We start from the raw sequence: 25648 nt of genomic DNA, 5'->3' as shown, positions 1-25648 counted from the left end.
GTTTGAGTCGCGTGTCTACAATCTTAATAACCCATCGGCGCAAGCGCTGCCGTGGATATCTGACATCTGCCAACTTCGCGCACGAGCCATACCAAAAAATTTAACTTTAAACTTTTTTTATATATAATATAGGTACTCGTACGTGATTTGGAGATTTGTGGTGCTTTAGATAGTACTAGTAGTAATGCTTTAACAGTACTTTAGCTTTAGTAGTCCTAAAAAGCAGATTAGAATTAAATAAGAAAAATTGCTACCATATGGCTGTCCGTATTTACAATGCACTTCCTATGTCATGGACAGAATTACCAAGCAACACATTTTTCTCTAAGTTAGGAACCTTTCTGTTAACGGAATGTTTTTACAATCAAAATGTTTTTTTTTTCTCAGAACAGAACAAAATCCATCGATGGACATGTAAATTATATTTGAATATTAACTTAAATCGTTTGAATTGACTTTGTCCTTGGAATGTAGTCGAAGTATTTTTTTATATATATTTTGTACTTTTGACAATTATTTAATTTTCAAGTTTATTTGAATTGTGTCGTTATTAATGTATTTTAGGAATAAGTACATTGTGTAACCGGTTGATTGTGATACTTGCTATTATAATATTTATACTTAACATACTATTGTAATATATGTATTGACATGCACAATCTGACAATAAATGATTACTTTAGAAGAAAGTCCAATATACACATAATTGAACCTGTACTGAACTGCTCTCTGACATTGTCATAATACAAAAATAAAATGATAACTTATTGTTACATTTTAAAATTTGTAATCATTCGACCATTAAGTATCTATCTATATGTATAACGAGAGCGAAAACTGAGGCCATCCATCCGTTTCAAAGTTATTATTGTATAGTCAACTAGCTTAAATTTAATACTATTTTTAGAGTTGAAAAATGCAGGCAATCTACCCATATTAACCTTTCACTGCTAATGTGAAAGTAAAAGATACTTACCTATCTACACTAAAGCATTACCAAATGGCAACGTTTAAAAAATAAAGAAGTCATCGTGTGGCCTTAATTTTGAAGCGCCAAACGATGAATGGTTTTAGCTCTGAATTAAGAGGCTCAAAACTGTACTCCAATATGCTAATATAAAATATATGCAGTTTGATAACAATAATTATTACCAAGTTGGGCACTAACACTTCGTTGGTAATATATTATATCGAAAATAAAGAAAACTACTTTAAACACTTTTTATTCGCAATTACTAATTCTGGTAAAATTATTCGAAAACACATTCGTATGGAGCAGGAACTTTATAAGGTCAATAACTGGACCAACGTCACAATATTTATATATTGGTCACGGAAGCGTTGAGGCCGTGAAGGGCTGGCTGTGCCACTGCAAGTGCGCAGCAAACTCGTTCGACTAGGTCACATATACCATCTAGACCTAACTAGTTGGCCTGCTGGTTGAACACTTAACCTGTTGCATTTTTATGAACACTTTCTTAGTCTAGACATCCAGCGATTACTAAAAATCTTTTTTAGAAAACTACTTTCCATTCTATACAAAATGGAGAACCGGTAAGCCGTAATAGGACTAATCCAGTCTTGTGAACACAAAGCTCACACTTGACAGTGAAAGCATTCCAAGAGTAAACAATTTTGAAGTAATTATTTTGGATAAAAACTCGACACAATCACACATACATATCTAACTTGCATACTGAGCAGACTCGCCATAACAAGAAAATTGGTCTGGGTTGAATGAATGGTGGGACCTAAAAGGATGATATGCATTGCACTGATATACGTAGCTAGAAAGAAACGTGCGAGCAAATTAGTTTGGAAAAATAAATGAAAACCATTTGAAAGAAAATGAAGCTTTTAGCTTAGCTTGAAGTAGTTATTATTTTATTTTTTTACAAGCTTCAAGCATAAATACTTCGTTTAAGTACGTAGTCTCAAATTTGACATTCGGCCCACACAAAATAAAAATAAAATCAATATTCAACTGTAGAGGTTAAGTGACACCACATTAAGCTAGACTAACTACACAGTCATTTACCAATGTTGACATCAGTAACCGTGACACCATTATCTCATAGGACTCTAGTGATGGGCTGCGGAAACATTACCTACGCTACCAGTAAGTTTCCATTTGGGAATGTTACTAGTAAGTTACCAATGTTACCGGTAACAATCCCAAAAGATGGTAAGATACGAAACTCATGATTTATATGAGATAAAATAAGGTTTAGAAATTATTTTCTTAGTACAACAAGTTATGTACAGTCGCGGACTTTAATCGTTGAGCCATTTAGGGTTTACTTTACATTGGAGATGTCATAGCGTTAGTATTTACAACCAATTTGCTTGAACCGCAAATGGGTCGACAATTGTGTCGTTCTGAAGTAAAATGTACCACATTGTCGTTTTTGCCATAGGGATGCTATGAAAGGTTATTCGTATAAAGAGACGAGTAAATTTTGTCCTTATAGTAAGCGACGATGTGGTACCTTTTGCTTGAGTACGTCACAATTAAAATCAATTTCAAAGTGTGCCTACGCTACGCTAACGTCTGCTTTCTTGTGAATTTTGATTTAGATTTTAATAGCCGCATGAGAATACTTCGGTTTGTGGATTAGCCGGGTCGCTTCTGTGCCGGTATTTTGAAAAATCTTCAAACCTACGATGCTCTCTAAATATTTTTTAATTATTTGATTCACGTTTGACTTGGAGAATTTGAACATATTTACGATTTTTTGCAGTTAATACTTGCCTGTGCAGTGTGCACTATGATTGCACAGTTAACTTGCAATTTTCCAAATAAATTCCGTCCATCGAGTAAAATATTTTACTATTAGGAAACAAATATGTAGCATTAGTAGTGAGCTGTACAACAATTGTATTAAATTAGCAGATTAAAAGAGGTTTAAGTATGAGTGTCCGCTTAGTAAATTGAATAGGTCTTATTGTAGTTTGGTTGATCGTGATCTCTTAAGATTAAACTCATAATTCATTTTATTTAACGTATTTTTAATAAAATTGTTTTATTTTGTACCATCTCCGCGAGTTATAGATATTTCATTGTTCATACGCCTAAAAAGAAAGGTCTAACGGTCCATTGATATTTTACTCCGCAATTTTAATACGTCTATAAAAGTTTCGGTTTCGGCCGAAACTAGAACCATAACCGATCTTTCGGTTTCGGTAAAAAAACATGTTGCGATCGGATACTTTATATGTACCTTTGTTTGTATATAAAAAAATGTATAAGGCTCATTTTATTTTAAACAATTTAATTTATATTTTTTATAAAACTGTGATCATTATTAGACAAAATGTTGATCGTTATATTTTCATACTTAACTATAATTATTTTTACGTATATTTTATTTTATTTTATGCAGATAAGCCTTATTTTGACAATTACTTCCAGATAGTATTGTTCCCAGTAACTTTGGAAAACTACCCGGTAGTATTGGGAATATTGGTAATTTACTCTATCAGAAAATCCTTGACTGTTATATGACTGTAGATTATTATTATTTATTTAAGTATTTAACACGGAAAAAACGTAAACATTCTAATTATTTTTTCAAAGTTACTCAATCTTACCAATCGCGGGTAATATTACTGGTAGCGTTACCGGGAATATTTCCACTTTGAATAAGTTGGTAACGACCCATCACTAAATAGGACTCTTTAGTATTCACAAAAAGTGGTGAGTTCCCACGATTTAATGTTTTGGGCGCTATTGAAGGTTGTCATATTTGGGATAAATATTTTGTATTTGAAGGAAACGGAGTAACCTGTAAAGTTTAATTGAAAATTTAAAAACTAAGTATCAAAAAAGACATTTGGACTATTATGACCTGACGCTGCATATCAGTGGTTAAGTGAGCTATAATTCAATCATGTGTGAAAAATAAATTATATTATCAAGATTTACATTCTCGGTTATTCAACTACCAAAGTGAAATCTTTGAGCATCTGAATAATTCATAACGAATTGATTTGAATTTGGTATCATTAGCATCATGCAAAAATCTAAAGTCGTTAGCTAATTTATAAAATAGCAATTTTCTGTGCCAGTTGCTGAACTTATTGAATATATTTAAGTAAATGCATGACGTCGGTGCGAATTAAAAAATCGCTATGTGTTTTTGAGCTACTTTTCAGGAGACGAAAAAAACTGTTTATTTCTCTATACGTAACATATTTGTTACACCTTTATTTTTTATATAAACGATCTGTAGTTTTTACATGGTAAACATGAAGAAAATAAACAGTTTTTTCGTAGAAATTTATTATAGGAATTAAAAACCAGAATTTGGCTACATAGCGATTTAAGTTTGGTTCACTTAAAATAGTCATGTGCGAAATTGATACATGGCGATTTATTGCCAACGTTCTGTAGCACAGGAGATGTTACATAGCGGATATTGTAATGAGTTAATACAAGTTTTGTTGCTTGATTTTTATCATTTTAAAGTATTTTAGTTATTAATTACAAGTGAAGTTTTCCTTTTTTACTTAAATCAGTAAAAGTATCATTACTGTCAGAACAAATGTAAGATATATACTCAAACTAGAGGAATAAATACAGATACCTGGTAGCTATATATAATTTATATTTATTTTAAGAAATCCCGTATTCTTATTCAAAATCATTGAACAAATCACACTTTATTTTTTAGTATTTAATAATATTATTATTATAAAAACTCAAGTTGATTTACATTTTTTACACATTAAGATTATCGTAAAAGTAATCTTTGTGTACTTATATATGTTTTTAATGATTGCAAGTCACTATATCTCGCTGGATCAATTTTTGGACGAGTATAATATGGTACCTACTGGTTCATTAGCTTCATTCTATTCATGTCTTCGTTGTGGTAAGAGCTTGAATGTGGCGGTTTGTCGCATTTTGTTTTTATCAGGCATAATACTCAAGAAACTATCTGGCAAAGTTTCATAATAATAATAAAATATGGGATCTAAATAATTTATAATTATAAGATTGAGTAGGCCTTGCGTGCCCCATGCAGGTTATGTACCTAGTCAGTTGGTGCATAAATTGGAGGTTTGAATTATGTTAAATTAATACATTTTAGGTTCAAATTGGATACTGTCAACTTCCATCATAGTGTGGCCTTTCTCCAATATGAGTTGTTCAATTTTGATAGGTACTCGAAGAAGCCGAAAAATTAGACGAAGCAATGCTCAAGACTTTGTTTCTTTTGCTAGGAAGAAAAACCATCAGATATAAGGTAAACTTTTTCATAAGCAGTGTCGTGTTAATTTATGAACTACCTCACTGTTGATATCCAAAAAAAAAAAACACCATGGAACATTCTGTATGCGGATGCTATATAGTACTTGTTAGTAAAGACCTGAAAGAACTGGAGTCAACACTAGAGCAGTGGCGAGAAACTCTGAAAAATGCTGGACTGGAAATAAGCAGAAATAAGACGGAGTACAGGCACTGTAACTTTTCAAAGTCTCCGAGTAACGCAACCATACATATGCAGGACACTCCTCTATCAAAGGTTGCGTCCTTTGAATACCTCGGTTCTATCCTGGCAAGCGAATGGAAGCATAGAACCCGACGTCTTGAATCGCATCAGTACCGGATGGATAAAGTGGAGAGAAAAAGGTAAAGGGAAAAGTCTACAAGACTGCGGTCAGACCAGCCTTGCTATTTGGTGCGGAATGTTGGACCCTTAAAAAGAAGCAGAAAGATCAACTTCACGTAGCAGAAATAAAAATGCTGCGATGGTCAGGAGGCGTTACTCTGCTCGACAAACTAAGAAACGAGTACATACTTTCCGAGTATTTAAGACCAATCCCGGAGAAAATATGTGAGTGGAGATTCAGGTGGTATTGATTAAGGAGAGCCGACCCCAACTGAAATGGGACAAGGCGAGGACAAAGAGGAAGAAGAAGAAGTCGTGTTATGTTATACAACATGTTATGTTGTTCAGCCACAAAATAAGTTGCACACACACCGCCTTGTATTTCATGCTATACATATACATATATTCATGTTAGTTATGTATTGCCATTTTCTGTTCATCGTTCAGTTTGTTGCTCAGACACCAAGAGCTTAGGGCAGGGAAGGGCACTCTGCATGTCCATTGTGACTACTAGAACCGTTGAAGAATGTGTAAATCGTAGGTTTCTTGGGGTACATTATCTTCCTTATAGCGTATGCATGGATCACATTCATCTTTCCTCGGTTTGAAAATAGTCATTTTCTTTTCTTCTAAATTTTCAATAAATAATTTACGTGTAACTGACCCCAAAAAGGTTCTCTCAACATATGTCCAAATACTGTCTCGTCTACAAATGACTAGGGACAACAGGCACTTGTTCTAGCCACGGGTCCACAAATCTACATTTAGAAATTTTAGGTGTTGATGTTGGAATTATACATCTATTAATTTTACGTATCTAAGAGGTACTTAGGGTGGAACTTTAAATTCCTAAGAGAAAAGGGGACGGTCGGTTCCTCTCTGGATATTGATATTTTGTAAAATATGTTTAAATAATTTGATGTATATTAACCATATCTATACGCCTAAGTTTGACTTTTTTTCTATTTTTTTTGTAATGTGACAAATAGGGTACCTACATATTTACAAACAGACAGAAACAAATAAACAGATTTCATTTTTTTTAAATACTCCTAAATTTTATAATAATTAGAAATTCACAAAAATTCTAACGTAGGGGCAGAGCTGTGGTTTATATCCAACAAATAGTGTCAAAATATTTTCAATAACTTTAATATCCAGAGAGGAAAATGAGGACTACGGTAGGTAATTCACTCCACAAAAATTCGCCATGTGCAACATATTGCCATGACCCTCGACGAAAAACAGTGCATTTAAATTCGCTATGTGCCAAATACCACATAGCTACTTTTTTCTTCCTAACTTTGTTCTGCGAGCACATAGCGGAATTAGTTATTTTTTAAACTAATAAAGATATCAAAAAAAGTGTTTAATGGGTCGACGGGGAATTAAAAAAGGAATTAAAATATGAAATAATCAAAAAATCATAAAAAAACACATAGCTATTTTTTTATTCGCACCGACATTGAGTACCAAAGTAGAGACGCTCACCATATAGATTTTCGTAGACCCACCTGTTACTATCTCTATTGCACGCGCATAAATATATTGCTGGAGCCCATGATGCCAGTTGTCAATGTCACTGTGCGAGCTTGACAGCAATATAATTATGCGTGTGCAATAGAGATAGCAACAGGCGGGTCAATATACGAAAATATATATGGAAAGCATCTCTGCTTTCATCATCATCATCTCCTAGCCGTTTTCGACCACAGCGACTGCGTTCGACCGCTGAGAGCGTCGCTGGTGCGCTCTCAGGTGACTGATATAGCCAATATTTGCAGCAAATGTGCGACCACACTCGTTGCAAGTCAGCACCCCTCCGACATAATTGTAAAGTATGGCCGCAGGTGGTCTGGCCTTCAGCTCGTCGCGCTTAGCGTCGAGTTCTGTGCGCCGCCTAGCTTCAAACTGACGCACCTGAGTCTGCACAATATGTCTCCAACGTGGACGGTCACTGGCTAGACTCTCCCACTTCGTTGGCTCTATATGAGCTCTCTTCATATGCCACTTCAACACATATTTGAACCGCAAGAACTGGCCGCCTTGTTTGTTTCATCTTGCAGTTCGCAGTAGAAGATGCGTTTCGTGACTCGGTCTTGGGACATGCGGGAGACGTGACCGCACCATTGTAGCTGTCGTCTCATTAGGTAGGCCTCTATTCCAGCGACATCGGCACGCCTAAGGATCTCTGTGTTTCTAACACGGTCAGACCAAGGGACGCCTATAATTTCGCGGAGGCATCTCAGATGGAAGCTGTCTAATGAGCGAATATGCTTACGATGCAGGCACCACGTTTCTGAGGCATACAACAGATTCGGCAGGACAATAGCCATGTATACAGCTATTTTAGTAGAAAGCTTTATATCGTGTGACCGAAACACCTTGGAACGAAGTTTGCCAAACGCACCTGCAGCGGCTCCTATTCTGCAGTTAATTTTTTTTTTTTTTTTTTTTTTTTTTTTTTTTTTTTTTTTTTTTTTTTTTTTTTTTTATAAAATATGTGTACCACAAAACAAAATATTCGCCAAACTGCGAGACAGTTTGTTGGCGATGAGCTCGCTCGTTATACTTATAAAAAGGTACATAATTTTGCACTGTCCTACCGTCCCGGCATGGCCAATTTTTATGTAGGTATTACAATTATGAAGTAGGTATAACGTAGGATTGGTGACTCAATACTGGTGGCGCGGGCGCGGGACAGGAGCACAGCGGTGCGTAAAAAACTACCTTAACGCTAATTACTACGTTTGTTTATAAACTAACAACTCGTTATATTTTTACAACACAAGTGGCAAGAGGCACTACAATAGTTGATTTATATGAAGTTATTTTATGATACTAATATTAATGTTAGGTATTTAATTTACTATTCATGCTTTATGGAGTTATCGAATCTGTCTATTAATATTTCTTTAAATTTTTCTTTCAGGCTACCTATTTTTAATTTAGGGATATCTAGCAATATTGGCAATTGTGTCGAGGACCAGAACTTCAGTCTTCTTGACACTTATTTTTTTATTGTTATAAATCATATAAACATAAATTAGATAGACAACAGACGCCAAGAAATGTGTAAGTATGGTTTACAATGAACTGCCTGATGGTCAATGGAAGAATGGAGTTAAGTTCTTGCAGAACTATATAGTAGTTGGTAATAGCTCTTGATATAATAATATTATGTAGTTTAAATTTAGTCTTACTAACCTCATGACTGACATCGTTCCTGACCTTGAAGCGACATTCTACCAATTAATTCACTGTCTTCACTGGAAACGTTTATAGAGAAACTAAACAACGTTATTGGAGCGGACGGTGCAGCCTGTGAAATGACAGGTTGAAAAGTGACCGCTGGTGACAGTCCGATTGTCTCGGTCAGTATACCTAGCTGTTATTAGAAAAGAAATTTGTGACCTGTCCGTGTATACGTAAGTACCAGGCTCCTTCAAACGCTGAATGAGGCATCATCGTCAACTGCGAAAAGCCACTGAACGGTTGGTATTGTACGAACGAATATGGATAATAGTAATGTATAAGCGCTAAATCTGGATTCTGATTTTCAATAACAAAATGTAATTTTTCCGCTTTTATGTTATCTTACACTATATTTTAATAGAAAACGTAGAGTCGTAGATTAAGAGTAAAACGCTATTTTCCCTAGGATGTTACATTTTCCGAGATGGCTGCGATTATGTAGACATGAAAAAGGGGCCTCTAATTTCCATACATACCAAGTTTCAGGACTGTTCCAGGGATTTCGAGGTTTGGCCTATTCCGTTTGTGCTTATAACAAGAAGCGTTTTTAGAAATGTATTCCTTAAGGAAGTTAAAATGGGTTGAAAGTTTGTATTTGTATTAATCCCTGAAGTTCGTGAAAAAGGATTGAAGGCTTGCACCGGGAGCGAACATTTTTAACCGACTTCAAGATTTCAAAAGGAGGAGGTTATCAATTCGATTGTCTTTTTTTTGCTAGGTTATTTACTGCATAACTCCGTCATTTCTGAACCGTTTGAATCTTGCAAGTTAAATTTGACCCACTTCCTGGTTTCCGATGAAGCTAAAAATTTACATTCATAAATATGTAAGTTATGAGGGATTGTATGGAGAACATTTTTTTTCAGTTAGGAGCTTGTAACTTCGTAGTTTGTGACAGACAAATCTCTAATTATTAACAAATGATTAAACGTCCCTACTGCTATCTTTTACTTCATAATGTTATATGATCATGTAGAATATATGTATAACTACCAACATACAAATCCACGCGTAAGAAGTCGTCGTGGGCATACTAATACTATAAATCATTTACCACCGTGACTCTATTTACTCTATGTACAAGAAGAACCCTGGATTCTTGGAATCTTGTATGCATGGTATAAGTTTAAATGCAAAAATGAATACGGCTTTCCAGACACTTTTTGAAGTATTTATGAATGGAAACGAAACAAATATTTGATAATGATGATATGATGAATGATAATGAATAAAAAAGGCAAATAAAGAGAGGTAAAGTTTAACACGTAGTGACAACGCTAATGATGATAACCTCGTATGTTTGACATGTGTGTGAAATCATTGAACATCAGTTTCTGACGACTAATATCATTTACACCTTTCACACTTGTAACTTGTAAGGACGTTGTAATACGCTTGACTTGAGAGACCACAAGCCTTGTGACTTGTGACTCAACAATCAAGAGACGTTTAAAAGGTGTATTGAAAAGAATATTGTAAAGGTTATGACCCTTCAATCTGCCATCATTTCTGATACGTCAGCCTTAAAGATAAAATGCCAATTTTAATTCCAAGTTTCCAACATACAAATATTATCTCATCTTAGGTACGTGTAAAGCCCTTGGAAAAAAATTGAGATAGGTACGAATATTTATTTCAACTTTGCACGCTTTGTACACGTCTATCACGCAACCTAGTGTCCGCAAGTCTAGGGGAAAATGTCAATTCTCTACATCCTATAAAACTACTCCAAAACTAAAAACTACAGAACGGATGGTCATACGACTTTCATCTATCAATAGAGTGATTCTTGAGGTAGGCTTAGGTATATAACTTGTTAAGGTTTTGTGTAAATTGGTTGAAATATAACGATGTTTTCAGAAAAAATCACGCTGGTTAGGAGCTTTAATCGAAAACGCTGCCTAATCCGTTTGAGCTATAACAACACAATGTATCGTGGGGTTGTTTCTCATTCATAGGTCTACAAAATACTCACTCATAGGTGATGTTAAATGTCTATCTTTTAAGGATAACTTACTATACACATTCTTAACTTCTAGAAAAAGATCACGTAATATGTGGCATTTACAAAGCTATTTTTATGGATACATTATTAACAGTTATCAAATTAAATACGTTAGTTATAATAAGCATTTCATACAGATTACAATGGTCACTAACACCATACAATTTACATGAATATTTCAGGATAAAATCGTAAATCAAAGTTTCATTTCGAGCCATATAATTGTACGAAATGTTAAAGACGCTATCCGCAGTTAGTTCTAATTTTTACCACCCTATGCGCTGGGATCGCTTTACTTACCCCCACCATGCACTTCGCACGGTCCCAATAGCCATGTAAATATTAAATGTCACTTTCACAATACACATGCGTCACGCGTGCATGAGAGAAATTCCACAATAGCTAAGCAAATAGTTTTGACATTGACTTTATTGGATAAATACACAATTGACCAATTGGTCACGACAACAACTAGTATTTGTATGTAAAGAATGTATTGTACTGTGATATCTAAGAACAAATATTGACTTTTCATATATGTACTTACATATTTGTAAGTATACGCCTAAAGCGATAAAATGTATAAAGACATAGGTTGCTTATTGATTTGCTAGACAAACTCTGAGGGCTTGCATGAAACGTGAAAAATAACAAAATTAATAAAGTACGAATAAAGATACCTAATTCCTTATTTCAACGTATAAAGGACATAACCAGAATTTTGAAAGTAACTACCCAGGAAATTAAATTCAGGGAAGTTTTCTCAACAAATCTCTCCAATTAAGAATGAAGAACATTAACCTCAACATTAAGTGACAGAAGACATTAGGTGGGGCATGGAGAGTCAATTGGTCACGGTTCTTGTTCTAATTGATTTCTCTAACGCGTTCAACACCGTTGACCATGATATTCTCGTTGCTCTCCTCAAACTCATGAACGTTTCGGAAACAGCCCTTAACTGGTTCGCAGCCTACCTGAGGGGCCGCCAGCAGGCAGTCGGAGTTGACCGGTCCTTGTCTGACTGGTCTGACCTGGTTACTGGCGTGCCTCAAGGAGGAATTTTATCCCCACTTCTATTTTCCGCCTTTATTAACTTCATAACACCTAACCTTTGCTGTACCTACCATCTGTATGCTGATGACCTGCAACTCTACGACCAGTGCCCCGTGACTGATCTTCAGATTTGCATTGACAAACTTAACCTGGACCTTTCACATATCCAGCAGTGATCAAACAAGTTCGGCCTTTTTGTAAATCCTTCCAAGTGCCAGGCCATTGTTATCGGTAGTTCCAGACAGCTTGCAAGAATAGACTTGGACGCGATAACACCAGTAAGTTTTGACGGCACTCCAATAAGGTTCAGTCAAAGTGTTAAAGATCTGGGTGTTCTCTTAGATAGTACTCTGAGTTGGAGAGCACAGGTTACTAAGATCAGTCGAAAGGTCATGGGTTCCCTTCACGCTCTTAATAAATTTAAGCACTTCCTGCCTATCAAAACCAAAGTTTTATTAATTAATTCCCTTATCCTGCCCATTATTGATTATGGTGATGTGTGTTATCCGGACTTAAATGAAGAACTTCTCGACAAATTGGATCGGCTACTCAATAACTGCATTCGCTTAATTTTTGCCTTCGTAAATATGATCATGTCTCATCTTTTCGTTACCAGCTTGGCTGGCTCCCCATTCGTCAACGACGCAATGTTCGCATGTTGTGTACTCTTTTCTGTGTTAAATGATCCTCATTCTCCTAAATACCTTAAGTCTCTATTTCAATACTACGGCGTTACCCGGGACCGTCAACTTCGCTCTTCCGGCAATATGTCTCTATCTATCCCTCTTCACCGCACTGGGTTCATGTCGAATTCGTTTTCCGTGCAGGCGGCCCGTCTTTGGAACGGACTTCCCTACGGCATCAAAAATGCTCAAAATAAGTTTGCGTTTAAAAAATCCTTACGTGCTTTCTTTGCTAGCAGAATGAAAAAATAATAATGTATGAGTAAGCTCTATATGTTTTGTCGTTATTTATGTATATATTATAAGTATGTATATTTATGTTTGTATGTATTATGTATGTATGGTATGTTATTGTATTATATTTGGTTGTTGTTGTTAAAGTAGCACCGCCCACAATCTCTCTGCTTTGCCTAAAGGTTGACTGGTAGAGAATGCCTCATGGCATTAAGTCCGCCTTTTGTACTATAAGGTTTTCTTTTGTGCAATAAAGATTAAATAAATAAATAGATAAATAAATAACCACTCTAAAAAACAAACTACAATCCTCTTATCATCCAAAAGCTGTGCTCAGGAAAAAGGTTCGCTACTGGACCAAGGTTCTCAACGACCGGTGTAGGGTGCTCTCAACTAACAGTTACATGGCCAGATCGACGATCTACCTTGTAGGTAGAGGGCCTTCACACAATGCATCGATAGTTGATAACAAACGCCTTCATGATTATAACAGTTCGCCAAAATTTTATTCGGAATACCTAAATGAGACTACAGACTAGCGATGTGACGGGCAGAATCTTTGTGGCGACTCTAGAATTTACCAACCTACTTATGTCGTAATTTCTGGCTTAATATTTCCAGTGTATTGGCTAATTTGGCAGCCTGCACTTACGCAGCTCTTAAATTATTAATAATACACTTACCTACTTGCAAGTTGCAACTATAAAAAATTACGTAAATTGTCTATGACAATAGACGTAGATTGATGAATTTGAATATCGGCAGTCTATGTATGTCACAAAGTTCACACACATGACCGTTCGTTAACCACCCAGAAAATGTATTGAACTATTATCTTGAGGTTATCCAAGAGTTATATTATCAGGATATGCATGTTTGATAGGCCTATGGATAATAGTAGTGGATAATTAGGAATATGACGACTGGTCTGGCCTAGTGGGTAGTGATCCTGCCTATGAAGCCGATGGTCCCGGATCCAATCCCGGTAGAGGCATTTATTTGTGTGATGAACACAAGTATTTGTTACTGAGTCATGGGTGTTTTTATGTATATAAGTATGTATTTATCTATGTACCTATGGTTTATCGTCGCCTAGTACCCATAGCTTTGCTTAGTTTGGGGCTAGGTAGATTGTCCCCATATTTATAATTATATTTATTTAATATGATTGTCCGGTGTCAAAAATCTTCTTGCATGACCCAAATTTTAAAGAATTCTCCTCAATTATGTTAGCTAAACGGCCGTGAATAACCTATAACTTCTGCCGTATGCCGTGGAAGTGTGGGATTTATATAATTACAATACAATCGGACGTTTTCATCTGTTCACGCTTCACCGGTGCAGCGAGTAACTTGATGTGTTTGAGGTAACCTTTTAAGCATATGAGTTATGCCTATTTTCTTGCAATTGAAAAAAAAAATTAAGAACGTACTTACGACAGTCGTTTGGGTTTCAACTATTTTCAAGTAAAATTAATTATTACAATGACGGGCCTTTAGTTTTATAACTACTCAGGACACCATTCTTATTTTTTGTTTCGCACATTTCTACACATAAACTGACAGAAATGGTCTCGAATTCGCTACTCTCGAAGGACGATTTCCTTACAACACTACCGCTCAAGGCAATAAATTCCGTTATTAGTTGTTTAACTGGTATATGTAAGGTAAGGCCAACTGAGTATATTTAAGGCTATATTTTAAGTACAACAGTCATGTGCCAATGAATAAGTGCCATAGTAGTTAGAAAACAAATTAAGAAGTATATATCCAAGTCAAGTTGTTAATATTGTATAAGTATTTGTTTATTCAAAATTGTTAAGTAATCAACTCTCCAATCCAACATGATTATTAATATTATTTTCGGTCGATTTCCGTATGCATCTATCACTGTTCGCTTCTTATGTCCCAAATAATTATGCAAATCCGAACGCCACTAGAATTTTAAAAACTTTCTTCATGAGGGAAAGTGGTCAGATTGGCCACATCGCTACCTACGTTATACGTCTTGTTTAACTTTCAATCATTTATAAAAATGTTATGTTGTTTCCTCATAATTTTGTAAAGAATTTCGTGGTCTATTCTCACGGAGAGATTTGCGCATTATTCACAGTTGCTTAGCTAGACAATGTACTTTTTATATTTTTCTTTGTTAACAAACCCGGGAAGTAATGATATAACATGTAACTCCTCTGGAGTTGTAGGCGTACATAGGCTACGGAGACTGCTTACCATCAGGTGGGCCGTATGCTTGTTTGCCAGAGACGTAGTATAAAAAAAACTAGGAATTTTATGAAGAGGGTCCACCGATCAGCATTATTTACCATATTCGGTACTAGTTGTTGGTTAATTGTGAGCTACTGATTATCTGATATGTCTGACTGATACCGATTATTAGGGCCTAGCCAAGATGAGAATAGTTGATAGAAAACGATAATCGAAACTTATGGTATGGAAGTTGTCACGTGACTTTTCCTAACATGAATCATCTCGATACATTTTTTATATTCGTTTGTCGATGTACAATTGTCATCTTAGCTAGGCTCCCAGGAGTAGGTACTGCCACCATCTAACCCAATTCACATTATTATCATATTTGGCATGGATCGGTAGTATCCGTGTTAATGTTCCAGTCGTGTCATACCATCGTAAGCGTAACGATACCACTGGGCTATGCGTGCGCGCATCGGTCACACATGCACCCAATTCCTGGGGTACATAATGCTACGTATATAATAGTGTATGACAATTAATTTGATTACAAGGTAATACAATTTCATTGTCTCTGTTTTTTTAGGTGAGTATAATTTAAGTAATTGACATAATGAATATTGTCTACTTTCTTGTATCTTCTTTGTATCTGCCTATAATCATTATTACCTCTACCTGACTCAATATATCGAAATAAATTCCAAAGCTAATAAGAAGTATTTGACACCTTTTTGTGAACTAGATATATATATCCGTCGTTCATCATCATTTCTACTCATAACTTACATACGTATGGAATAAACAATGAATGTGTCCAAGAGATTTAGCAAGTGTAGCCAATATTTCTATTAGATAAGTGTGTGCCCAGCTTTTAAAATATCGATGCGGAACTGGCCGACCGGGTCCTACTAAGCGCCGACTGCCCTTCTCAATGAAACACAAGGTACCGTTACTTGTAAAGCACGCTACACACTAGTGAGTCCTATTAACAGCCTTTAAACCGATATATCGTACTTCATTATTTCTTTGTATGCTTTCCATGGTTATTGCCCGGACAATAGATATAAAAAAAAAAAGTATTAATATGAGAGCTGTGGAGTATTTTTCTCCAGATCTCTGATATCACTGTAATTATAGGTACAATACCTACCAGTGTAACCTTTAGCGGACCAGCAGACATCGTAATATTTAAGCATCTAACAGTTAGCCAATGGTGCCAACATGGTATACAAGTCTATTATGATAATATGTGAAAATCGAGAGTGATGTTATAATTTGTTTACTAACTCCACGACACAACCTGTTGCCGTAAACGCCGGATCTTTAGTGTTAATTGGTAACCACTTTCTCTCGCGAAAGTATTACATTCAATATAACATAGTATCGATAGGCGATCGTTAACGAGCTAATATAGCACTTATTAAAGGCTGATAAAGTTTATTTCTATTTTGCTATTGGCCGATACGAAATATTAATTTGTAATGACTAATACGAATTATTAAATGAGCCTAATTAACTTTGATGAAATGAATAGGTACTTTAGGTACAGTTGCCATCAGATATATCGGAGCGACCAAGGTGCTCACAAATATCTGAACACGCCTCTATTGCCAAGGTGTTAGAGTGCGTGTTCAGATATTTTTGAGCATCTTGGCCGCTCTGATATATCTGATGGCGACTGAACATAGTAATTGATGTAGTGTTAATTCGTGTCAATTAGTGTATGTAATCAATTACATTTGAATGAAATGCCAGTTATAAGTACTTCTAATGCCTATATCGATTGCATAGTAAAAGGGGACGAAATAGATAAACTTTTATTCTCAAGTCATCAGTGATATTACTTACTTATAAAAATTTGTTACCTGAACATAAACATTTAGGTCTCGTTTATTAAATATAATAAGTGGACATCAAACCGTTCGAGTAGAGTTCATTCATCATTTTAATCGAGTAACTAGCTCAGAGACTAAGGTCGTGAGCGCATTATAGCAGCACGATTAAAAAACTTGAAATTTCTCATTAAAAATGACTAGGCACTCAATAAATAAAGTAGATTTTTGGCAACGATGTGGTTAACCTTTCATTTGATTTATTTAAATTAGTTCAACAGCTGGTTTAAATAGCTTACCTATTCTCGCAGCCAGCAGAATCAAGCATGCAACACATGCGTTGTGTAGAAGCTGCATTATTAATTCCAATTTACACGTTCCTTAATAAACACACACTTTTCACTGCATTACTATGAAAATTGTATAAAAACACTAAAATAACACTAATTAATTTTAAAATTCAACCCACGATTTATGAACAAAAGTTTATTTTGTTTTATGATTCGCAAACGTCAAAATATGCCGAGGGATGGCGGCAAAAGTTTGACAGCTACGTTTTTCGCGCGCATCGGGCGCTCGTTCGAAAGTCAAACGCCAACTGCGTTCACCAGCCAGTGTTATTCAGGTGTGCAGACAACCTGATCGCAAACTGCGCTAACCAGCAAAATTGGAAAGTAATTAACTTACTTAAAATACCCATGGATCAGATAACCTTCTTAATGTCTTTGGGTGATGCGTGCGTTTTGTGTTCATGCACGTTGTTTTAAAATTGGTCAAAACCTGTTCCCTTGGAAATTGTACTTGCAAAGTAAATTAACATTGAACTCACAGATCTGGTATTTCTGAGTTAACATCATAATTAGTTTATTTTTTAATGAGTCACAAGTTCTTAGTTAATAATTAAGTACCTATATCCGCCAACAATTATAGTCATTTAAATTACATACAATACCACCTACACATTTTCGCTTCAATACTTAAGCAAAAATTCCTGCAAACATGCATTACCGTTTTCCCCATTTCCAAGCAAGTGCATACGAACGTCCTTTTTAGGGGTCCGTACCTAAAAGGTAAAACAACCCTATTACTAAGACTCCGCTGTCCGTCCGTCTGTCACGAGGCTGTATCTCATGAACCGTGATAGCTAGACAGTTGAAATTTTCACAGATGATGTATTTCTGTTGCTGCTATAACAAAAAATATTAAAAAGTACGGTGGGCGAGTCCGACTCGCATTTATCCGATTTTTTTTATTCGATGTAAATAATGTGTCTATTTATCTGGAAAATAATCTCGAAGGAAAAGACATGCTGCGCCGCGCCGACCCCAAATGAATGGGATAAGGGCAAGCGAATGATGATGATGATGATGATGTTTTAGTAAACACGACATGTAGGTATGTAACGTATTTTGCTTTGACATGCATGAAATGTGTCAATACAAATTTAATAATTTTCACATGCCCTAAGGCCGAGCATATCAAGGGTCAATAATATACACTTACTTCTTGTGAATAAACTTAATTCATTCATTCGGGTTTATTTTTCTTGAGCTATATTTTTTACTTGTCTTACAGTCGTATTCTGATTTTAATAATAGATTGTGAATTAGATCTGGATTCGGTCTGGATCTGATCTAGCAAATACGACGTTTTAGGTTGAAGAAATGTCACTTTTAGAGTGATAGAAACCGCAAATTAATAGATATCGTCGTCTAGTAATCACAATACAAGTCTTATTGAGCTTACTTTAAGACTAGGTCGATTTGTGTAAGATTGACCAATGAAAAATTATTTTCATAACATTTGCTCGAAAACGATCTTATTTCATGCAGGTGTGCTGAAGGTCAAAGGCCTATTTTGTTCCCGCAGGAGTTATGGATTGTGAAAAAAAAGCTTAGTTATAGCTTAAATGAGCACCAATGAGAACCAAGTACCATACATGAGTTTTACTTTTAAAATACTGACGTTTATAATTTAGTATTATTGTTTATGTTTAAAATTATTTAATTTGATTAATTTAACAGCCTTTTTTTTTACATAATTTTCAATCGTGGCTGAATGCCGAATAGGTCTGTGTCGTCGATGCCTTACCTGCCAAGAAATTACAAAATGACGGGCGAATGTTTTATATGTCACCGTATTTAAGAATTATTTCGCGTTAAATTTAGTTTTTTCTTCGCAAGTGTGATGAAAAACATTGTGTGTAACTCCGGGGGTAAGAATATTGCAAACTCGGGTCTTTAATTCCCTCCAGCCTGATGCGGCTGTCGGGAATGATCAGCCTCGTGTCCGAAATTTCACTTACCCCCCTCGTTGCACAATGTACTATTAAAAAATCACGTTTACATACATACATACATATAATCACGACTATTTCCCGGAGAGGTAGGCAGAGACCACGGATTTCCACTTGCTACGATCCTGACATACCTCTTTCGCTTCCTTCACTTTCATGACATTCCTCATACACGCTCGTCGATTTAGGGTGCTCTTGACCTGGCCTTTCTTTAGGATTTCCCCGCGTTTGCTCATTATTAAAGGGGCGGGTGTACGTATTCTCGACAGGGTTGTTTTGTTTATGTGGCATTATGTTTAAGAGGAAAGTGGACGACCGCTCCATATAAATCAAGTCCCCATATACCCCTAGAATTGTAGCCCATGACCATGTATGTATGCACACAGGGCCAACATATTGTAACTGTGAAAAACTAGAAGTAGTTGATCAACATACCTACCTAGGCCTTAAAATAGACACCAAATTTAACTGGGGTCCACATGTTGAACATGTGTGCAACAAACTCAGGGCAATTTTAAGTAACCTTAGTATATTGAAACATAAAATGCCATACTCCGTACTACGCCTATTGTACATGGCACTTGCAGACTCTGTAATTAACTATGGTATCTCTAGCTATGGGAGAACATATAAAACATACTTACAAAAAATATATGATATTCAAATAAGATTACTAAAAACTATAGTTCCCTTGAAAATAAAACTTCAATATAAAAATAATTATCACAAATTGTTTAAATACTGTAGAATATCTAGTGTATATGACAAAGTAAAACTTGCTGTAATATTAGAATATAAACACTTGCTGGGGCAGCTGGACAGGTATAGGAGACCATCCCACCTCCGGACCTTAACCAATGAACCATACTTTAAAATAACTAAAAGTAACAATGAATATGGGAAAAGGCTCTGGCCAACATACCTGCCTAATATCCTGAACAGCTTACCCAAACAAGTAGTAGAAACTTTAGAAAAACATCCTGATAAAATAAAGAGTACACTTAAGAAAGCACTGATTAATTGAATTAATTTTGTTACAAATAGTATTATAATAACATGTAAACACTAACTGCCAACAGGACTAATTATATACTTAGTTAAGGCTAAACTTAGTTAACACAATCTCCAAATATAGAGATTATAACTGAGTGCTGACTGTACCTCAACAAAAAATTGAAATAAACAGATTAAATTTTGAAAAAATTTTTTTTTTTTTTTGAAGTCCGAACCGATCCGTTGAAGGACATATTTGGTATCTATCGTGTTCTGATTAAGAAAACGTAGGAAAACATTATATTGGCGTAAAAACTTTTGTTTTTTCTATGGGGCAGGTCGTCCAAGACAGCCAACTCTCCATACAAAGTCCAAATATTTGTTGGTAATTTTTTTATTCTACTTTTTCCTAATGAATGACGATAACGAATATGCCCTTAAGTAGATCCTCATTATTTTTTCTGCCTTCCGGGCGGACAGCGTCAACTTTGCTCCCGCTGCGCTAAACGAAGTTGCCGCTTTCCGCCTCCGTCGAGCAGAAAAATAGTATGCGCACCACGGGAGGAAACGTAGGACATTTCACCCCGCGTGTTTGCCACCTTCGCCTTCGGCTCGGTTAACAATTTTACGCGCGGCACGCAATTTCCTACTTTTCCTCCCTTGGGACACAAGTAACTATTGTTACACCTTGTATGTTTTGGTTCAATAACTTTCCACCAGGATCTATTTTAGTTATAGATATTCTACTAATTTGTTACGGATGCACCATTAAAACACTTAAAACACTCGTCTCAGGTGTGGTTTTTCGGTTTTTCCCTGCACTTACACAAGGTCGCTTTCGAAACTCGTGGTTAGTCAGTAACTAATCACCTCACAGACCAACTCGTTTTATTGTTTAAAGAACTTAAACATTTATTTAGAATACCGTTAAGTTTAATATGATAACAATTTAGATAATGGTTTTTTATGTACAACCTACGTTGAATCTCTTTTTAGGGTTCCGTAGCCAAATGGCAAAAAACGGAACCCTTATAGATTTGTCATGTCCGTCTGTCTGTCCGTTTATGTCACAGCCACTTTTTTCCGAAACCATAAGAGCTATACTGTTCAAACTTGGTAAGTAGATGTATTCTATGAACCGCATTGAGATGCTTACACAAAAATAGAAAAAAAAAAACAATAAATTTTGGGGGTTCCCCATACTTAGAACTGAAATTAAAAAAATATGTTTTCATCAAACCCATACGTGTGGGGTATCTATGGATAGGTTTTTGAAAATGATATTGAGGTTTCTAATATAATTTTTTTCTAAACTAAATAGTTTGCGCGAGAAACACTTCCAAAGTTGTAAATTTTTGACGACCGGTTTGGCCTCGTGGGTATATAGTGACCCTGCCTACGAAGCTGATGGTCCCGGGTTCAAATCCTGGTAAGGGCATTTATTCGTGTGATGAGCATGGATATTTGTTCCTGAGTCATGGCTGTTTTCTTTGTATTTAAGTATTTATAAATATTTATATATTATATATATCGTTGTCTAAGTACCCTCAACACAAGCCTTATTGAGCTTACTGTGGGACTTAGTCAATTTGTGTAATAATGTCCTATAATATATTAAAAAAAAAATTGTGCCCCCCCCCCCCGTAACTTCTTAAATAAATAAATAAATAATGAAAAATCTAAAAAAAATATATGATATACATTGCTATGCAAACTTCCACCGAAAATTGGTTTAAACGAGATCTAGTAAGTAGTTTTTTTTTAATACGTCATAATATTAAAAAAAAAATTTTTTTTCATCAAACCTATACTTGTGGGGTATCTGTGAATAGGTCTTCAAAAATGATATTTAGGTTTCTAATATCATTTTTTTCTAAACTGAATAGTTTGCGCGAGAGACACTTCCAAAGTGAAAAAGTGTGTGTCCCCCCCCCCCCCTGTAACTTCTAAAATAACAGAATGAAAAATCAAAAAAATATATATGATATACATTACCATGCAAACTTCCACCGAAAATTGGTTTGAACGAGATCTAGTAAGTAGTTTTTTTAATACGTTATAAATGTTACGAAACCCTTCATGGGCGAGTCCGACTCGCACTTGGCCGCTTTTTAGTCTTTTTTTGCAATTATTTAAGTACTAGCTATTCGTATTCGGTCGGTCGTAGCTCAAAACCGAGATGAGTGTAAGAAGAGGGGGGAGGCCTTTGCCCAGCAGTGGGACACAATGGGCTCGTTATAATAATAATAAAAAAACTAGCTTTTGCCCACGACTTCATTCGCGTGGATTTATTTCGAGAAATAGACTTTCAAGCCCTTTTTAACCCTATTAGGGGCTGAATTTTTCGTACTTTCTAATATTTTCTCTTCCTACTAATTTCAAGTCCCTATTCAAATCATTCCCTTTACAAACATTCAACCCCTTTTTAACCCTATTAGGGGATGGTTTTCAAAAATGCTGAAATTATTTTTTCAACACACTTGCTCAAAACGGCGTTTTTATTCCACCTATTTTTGGCTCATAATCCTATATTACTCATATTAAACACGCGTGCTTTTTCAGTATATTATAAACACTCGTGCTTTTTAGGGTTCCGTAGTCAACTAGGAACCCTTATAGTTTCGCCATGTCCGTCTGTCTGTCTGTCGGTCTGTCTGTCCGAGGCTTGCTCCGTGGTCGTTAGTGCTAGAAAGCTGAAATTTGGCATGGATATATAAATCAATAAAACCGACAAAGTCATACAATAAAATCTAAAATTTTTTTTTTTGAGGGTACCTCCCTTACACGTATAGTAGGGGTGAATTTTTTTTGTCAAAATGTCATTGTCAAGCATTGGAAATGTAGAACACATAAAATTGACGCTGCCAGTAATACTAATAGAGGCAAGAGTCGAGAACGATAGCCGTTTACCATCAAAATCGGGTGAAAAATAACTGGCGGCATATGAAACTTTTATTCAATGGAAAATCAGCAAAAACGCCCAGTCTTTCTTGGAAAACGTGTTGGTAGCATGAACTGGCGAATAAGTGCCTACAAGCCCAGCACGCTTTGGTGCAATTATTCGATGTTAAAATGGTGAGTCACCATTTTGAAAAACTTTTACTGTTTTGACAAAAAAATCTAATTTATAAGTTTTGTTTTTTTCCTCGCAAGTGTGTTGAAAAACGTCGTATGAAACGCGTATGCATTGGTCATTACACACATCGGCTTTCTTATTGCGCGCTCGCTTACAGCTCGCGCGCACAATATCGCCTCGTGTGTAATGACCAACTTAGCATACTTGTATTATAATGTACTATTACAGTACATATGGTGCTACTTTTCCGCACTAGTGTGTAACTTAGTACATTATATAACAATGTCGAAAATTTAAAGGGTCATATGTACTGTAAAACGTTGTACGACAAATGTGCGAATACGTAATTCGCAACTCGTGTCGATTTAAAACACTCCCTTTGGTCGTGTTTAAATTTATCGCCACTCGTTACGAATTTCCTATATGTTTGCACTTGTATCGTAAATAACTATTTCGTAATTTATTTAAATGTTTTCATTTCCTTTTGGCCCCCTTGGCAAACAAAATTTCAAAAAACGCTGTCAAAACTTTTCTTCTATTTTAATATTATTAATGTTTTCACTGAGTTTAAAGGCCCGAGCTTAAAATAGAACTTGTTCCCCATACAAACGTTCATGGAAATTCATCCCCTAAGGGGGTTAAATAGGGGATGAATTTCCAATAACGCTGAAATTACATTTCTTCTATTTTAATATAGAATAATACTTTTTCATGAGGTTTCAAGTTCCGAATTTAAAATAAGACTTGATCTCCATTTAAACTTTTATCCCCTTTTTAACCTCCTTACAGGATGAATTTCCAAAAATACTGAAATTACTTGTTTTCAATTTTTAAGTTTCAAGTTCCTAGCTTAAAATAAAACTTGACCGCCATACAAATGTCAACCCCTTATACCTTATTGGTACGGAACCCTACAAAGAGTCCGTGTCGCAAAATCTTAGAGAGTACACTACTCAAATTTAAACGTGACGTCATCATTAAAAAACAAATCAAGCATGGCCATCGAAAAGTAAAGTTAAGCTCATCGTCTCCGAAAATCTTGCAATAGGGCAAATAATGCGGCTAAGTAATTTATTCAAAAATGCAAAAAACAGCGGTTATTGCATTACAGGATTTACTTACCTATAGGTGACGAATCATAATATATAAATTCGTGGCAATTAAGGTAATTAGTATTTTGAGAACACCAATGGTCCAACGGTTCGTTAAGAGGAAAGGGAACGGCCGTATCTCCATACAAACGTAGCCCCCATTTTCCTCTCTGGAGAATGACATTATGGAAAATATTTTTTTGATGTATATTAACCATAGCTTAGCTAGATTTTTGGTTTATGTTTGCTTTGATAAGTGTTTTTTTATACTGCGTGGGTAGAAAACATGCATACGCTAACACTCCGCACCCTCTTTTACTTTTAAGTACTTTTATTGTAGAATTGACGAATATTTGACATGTGTAGGTAAACTAATAAATAAGAATGAATGATGATGATGATTAATTTTGGTGATTTGGTAAGTACATGCATTTTATGAGCTTACAATAAAATAAGAGTAAGTAATAGAAAACTTAATTTGACCAAGTTACAACGGTGACTAGCCAAGATACATTCATGATCAGGACCGTTGTGCCATCAGGGGATCCAAGATATAATCTGTGGCGTTAGTGGTATATAAATTATATAATATAACCTTTTGTAGGTACGAAACAATACTTTACAACTGTAATATTTATTATAGGGAAGCTGCTGACTTTTTGAAGTTTTAATAAAGTCGACGTGCTTTATTTGGGAGTGATCGAACTGTGGTTTGGGTTCACAAACCTCATTTTAAGCACGCTTATTGTGACTGACGAGCAACTACGGAACCATTGGAACATGGTTCGTCTTGCTCTAGGTCGGCCGGATTTTAGGTATGTTTAAAAGTCGTGGTTATTCACTGTATACTCCTTTTGTTCCTATGATAAATACAATGGGAACCTCATCCATCATTTGCCCTCCGCGCTAATACTTTCAAAATGGTGCTAAAAACTTAAATTAGAAGGATAGGTATTTTGCAACTTGACCTACGTAAAAACTTCCCAGAGTGAGTCAGTGGTTTTGCAAACGCACTTGAGTTGAGACAATCATGTCGTTTGTGCGTTGCACAAAAAGTGGAAGCAAATTCATCTGACCGTTTTGTTCTATGTTGGTAGCAAAGATTTATTAAGTGTATGGGTACTAGAAACTCTTTGTTTGCAGGTAAGTAGGTAGGTACTTACAGCCACATTAGTCCCCCGGTCGTGCCTCTACTGCGAAGCTATGGTCGTGTTGGACACGAATTAATAACGTTTAGTTGCACTTTAATTTTAGAGAGAATAGTGTAGTGAATCTTACTTTGCTGTGTTCCTATCATACCTTTAA

General features: G+C 35.6%; 1 protein-coding gene across 3 annotated transcripts in view; it reads right to left on the bottom strand.

Annotated features, from left to right (window-relative positions):
- LOC133534446 (uncharacterized) overlaps window positions 1-17572 on the bottom strand; it is a 46263-nt gene extending 28691 nt beyond the window's left edge. The window contains exon 1 of one of the 3 annotated variants that reach the window (XM_061873566.1): window positions 17187-17572. In XM_061873566.1, the coding sequence (XP_061729550.1) occupies window positions 17187-17244 (58 nt within the window). In that variant the 5' untranslated portion in view covers window positions 17245-17572. The remainder of the gene's footprint in view (window positions 1-17186) is intronic. The other 2 variants (XM_061873568.1, XM_061873567.1) reach the window with 2 other exon arrangements.
- Between the last annotated feature and the right edge of the window lie 8076 nt (window positions 17573-25648).

Source organism: Cydia pomonella, chromosome 2 (assembly GCF_033807575.1).
Source record: "Cydia pomonella isolate Wapato2018A chromosome 2, ilCydPomo1, whole genome shotgun sequence".
Lineage (NCBI taxonomy): Eukaryota > Metazoa > Arthropoda > Insecta > Lepidoptera > Tortricidae > Cydia > Cydia pomonella.
This window is presented reverse-complemented; position numbering and strand designations above follow the sequence as displayed.